This window comes from Chrysochloris asiatica, unplaced genomic scaffold (assembly GCF_000296735.1).
Source record: "Chrysochloris asiatica unplaced genomic scaffold, ChrAsi1.0 scaffold00203, whole genome shotgun sequence".
NCBI lineage: Eukaryota > Metazoa > Chordata > Mammalia > Afrosoricida > Chrysochloridae > Chrysochloris > Chrysochloris asiatica.
Window position 1 is genome coordinate 2,706,829 of NW_006408721.1, and position 4,068 is coordinate 2,710,896.

The 4,068-nt window shown below is 42.1% G+C and overlaps 1 protein-coding gene across 1 annotated transcript in view; it reads right to left on the minus strand.

Moving 5' to 3' along the window:
* The window catches only part of LAMC2 (laminin, gamma 2), an 83,716-nt gene extending 79,990 nt beyond the window's left edge, over positions 1 to 3,726 (minus strand). Inside the window, exon 1 of the mRNA XM_006872540.1 lies at positions 3,648 to 3,726. Coding sequence (XP_006872602.1) covers positions 3,648 to 3,726 — 79 coding nt within the window. The remainder of the gene's footprint in view (positions 1 to 3,647) is intronic.
* Between the last annotated feature and the right edge of the window lie 342 nt (positions 3,727 to 4,068).

The window sequence follows — 4,068 nt, forward strand, 5'->3', positions numbered from 1 at the left end:
AAAAAAAAAACCACATTGGAACTCCTAAACTCTCCAATTATATCTCAAATTCAACAGGTCTCCACAGGAACTAGCATGCTTCTCCCAACCCCTGCCCAACTATGCTCCCAAATCTCATTCTTCTTTCTGAGGTCTTACTTCCTTTAATGGTATCATCCAAGCTTCAAGTCCTGGGTCCATCTTGAGCTCTTCCTTATTTCTCTTAATTCCCTGAACACCTACATTCATTTGATCACCAAATTCTCTCTCTTTTACTTTCTTAATGCTATGAGTCGGAACCGACTCCATGGCACAACACAACAACAACAACAAATGTCTCTGTAATCTGTTTCGGTTTTACTGTTTCCACCATCATGGGGAGAGCCTTCATCATCTCTCATTTGTATTACTAGAGTGGCTGTTGATCTGACTCTCCTTGCTCCATCGCATGACATTTCTAAAATGTAAAACTGATCACACCTGCTTATACACCATCACACCTCTTCTTTGACTGCCGGGGACCATACTGACTGAAGAGCTGGACATATAAGGTGGTTCTAGGTGACTTTTCTAGCATCATTTTTTCTTACACCTTCTCCAGCCATTACTGCCCCACAATCCAGATCCTTGGGACTACACACCACATCATCACCCAATAGTGAGCTCCTGAAAGAAAGCCTTTTCTTTCTTCTTGATCTCTGAGCATCAGAGCATTCTACACTTGTACTGTTAGCTCAAGTTTATTTGCTTTTTTTTTTTTTTTTGTAAAATGGAAATGTGATTTCAGTCATTTTAAGGCACTTAATAATATCTCAGAATCCTGGTATGGCACTGCAGGATAAATACTGGATTGCTAATCACAAAATGGGCAGTTCAAACCCACCAGATGCTCCTTGGAAACCCTACACAAGATCACTATGAGTTGGAGCTGATTCAATGGCACTTAACAATAACAAGAATATCTCATCCTTTCAGCTACTCTACAAAGTAGTACAAGGCTCCTTCATTTAACAGTTACAGAAGTCAACTTGAGAGATTATTACTAAAGAACTAGTAAGTGAATGAGCCAATATTTGAATGTAATATGGCTGACTGGTAAGCCTGTGCTATTTCACCAAATCCTGAAAGTCTCAGCAACTACCTCTGAGACCATAGTTTCACCTGCAAGGGGATAACCATGAAGCAGTCATTGTTTTAGGCTCCCATGCATACAACCCATGGGACCTTCAGATGCGGCTCACTTTGGGATGTGACAAGTACCATACTTTCAATCCTGCTGCAGCACATCCCAGCATCCCATGCACACTTTACCCAATGCCAAACTTTTCACACTCTTACTTAGCCCCAAACACAAAATGCAGCCTTTTGAGGAGGGAGTCTAATATCTTAACCACCTTTATCCGAGAATGAGGAAAGGGTAAAAATGAGCCTGAATACTGCTGCTGATTTAAAAGGAACGGTCATAATTCATCCATTTTGATTCTGACTTGATTAGACAATTAAGAGCATCCTAGAATATTTCTTTTGGTTTCCTAATAAGGAGCTCTGGTAGTGTAGTGGTTACGAATCGGCCTGCTAACCTCAGGGTCACTAGTTCGAAACTACCAGCTGTTCCGTGGGAGAAAGGTGAGGCTTTCTGCTCCCAAAAAGATTTAAAGCCTCAGAAACCCTGTACAGGGTAGGTCACTATGAGTCAGAACCAACTCCACAATACATAACAACAACAACAACAACAGTGCTAACACATAGCATCAGGAAATAATAACGGAGTATAAAAGAGCTTTAGTAACTACTCATCATGTAAAAGGAGTCCTGGTGTAGCGCTGTGGGATAAAGCGCTGAACCACAAGGTCAGTGGTTAAAACTCTCCAGCTGCTCTTTGGAAACCCTATACAAGGTAGCTATGAGTCGGAATAAACTCTATGGCACTTAACAACAACAACATCATGTAAAAAAAAAAAAAATGCACCTTTTTCCCTTCTTACTTTCATAACATTGTCCAAAAACAAACAAACAAAAAAACTCTGGTCTAAGAACCTCTGGACCAAGTAACAGTCCTATCTCTGTCAATAACTGCCTGTGTGGCCTTCAGCAAATTCACTTCTACTTTCTCATAAAAAAAAAAAAAAAAAAAAATCAATTGATCCATAGCCAGTTCCTTTGAAGTCTATTCTTACTTTTAGAATGCTTCCACCATAAGGTTAAGGCTAGTTATCCTAACCTTGAGGGAGCCTACCCTAGATGACGATTTCCACAGGTGATTTTTTTAAATGGTAATCACAGATGAGGAGCCCTGGTGGCACAATGGTTAAATACTCAGTCACTAAGTGAGCCGTCTGTGGTTTGAGCCCATACAGCTGCTCTGCAGAAGGAAGAAATGACAATCTGCAACCTAGGAAACCCTATGGGGCCATTCCATTCTACTGTGTCCTACATGGTTGCTATGAGTTGAAACTGATTTGATAATACACAACAAGCAGCGATGATAGGTTGGAAGCTTTAATCACATGAAAATTTAAGAAAAAAGGGAGGGGGTTGTATCAATGCATTAAAACACAAACTCAAATACAGTCATGTCAATATCATTCAGAGTGCAAGGTAACAGATGGACGTCTAATATAATTCTACGTGCAGTGAACAAGTTTACGTAGACACACATGTGAAAATGACTCTTGGCCTTGGACCTACTGAAAGGGCTATTAAAATACCATCAGGTGCAGAAAGCAATAGATATATAAACATAAAAACCCAGAGTAAAAGCGTCATCAATAAAACTAAGCGATAAGGAAAACACCCGTTATGAGTTGTCATAGCTGACACATGCATACAGTAAACAGTTGCTAGGATCTCAAAAACTTTTGTTTATATAGGCTCAACATCTCAGGGCATGACAACCAATGGGTAAGATCAAATGAGATAAGACATAGGTGCCCAGTAAATGTCTGCGGAATGGTTATTACATGAATATACTACCAAAAATAATGTTATGCAAAAGTAAAGCCTTGTTAGTTTTCTAAGGTTCATTTTCTATGTCATACATGAAAGGTGGATTCCAGAAGGGTTACTGAAGAGGTTCTTTTTTAATCTTTGTCACATTCCCATCAAAACATCATTAATAAAAACACACATTGAGAAAGGAATTTATATACCAACACGCTGCTGATAAACAGGAGTGGTGGTTTTGGTGGGCCGACAAGTCGGTTCAATTCACAACAACCCTGTATAGTTTCCAAGGCTGTAAATCTTTTCAGGAACAGAAAACCTCATCTTTCTCCTGCGGAGTAGCTGGTGGATTCAAACGGCAGACTTCACGGCTAGCAGCCCAACGCAAACCCACTACACTGCTAGTGCTCCTTTAAACAAGGGTAGATTGGTCTAAGAAAAATGAAGAAAGAACATTTCTAAAGTAAGGGAAAAACCCTGGCTTGGGGCAAATTATTGGTTTCATATTTTGAAAATCAGAAAGCTTTACATAATATAATAATATATGTGTGTATAATATACGATAGTCTCATCGTATACAGATCTTAAGAGAAATCCCGGATGGGGATTTAGAACTCTAAAGAGATTCTGGACAAAGTGGAGTCTTCGGAGGTGCGTTCAGCCATCACTGTCTGCAGAGCAAGGCAAGCTCATAGACAAGGCTGAGACGATCGAAGTCGACTCACCTTCCCCCCAGGAGGTTGCCTGGGCTGCAGGCAGGAGTAGCGAGAAGCCGAGGCAGCAGCTAAGCCAGAGCGCAGGCATGGCCGGGGCGCGCGTCCGCAGCTGCAGGGGTCGCTGCCAGGCACCTCACGGCTGGTAGTGCTCACTTCGCTGTGCTTTCCTTTTCCTGGATCAGGTGGTTTTATCGACTCTTCTACCTGACTCAGTCTTGACAGGAAGAAAGCCTGTGTTTCAGGGTGTGACTCACCTGTGAATAAGGAGGACCCAGCCCTCAGGAGGCAGACAAACACACTGCACACACCGAGCCCTAAAAGCGCTCACTCAGCCGCAGAGCTCCCCCCTCTCCTCAAGAAGGGCGCACACCTGGCCTAGGCCGAGGGTGTGGTGCAGTGGCTGCGGCCAGGGATCCTCCTGGAGCAATAT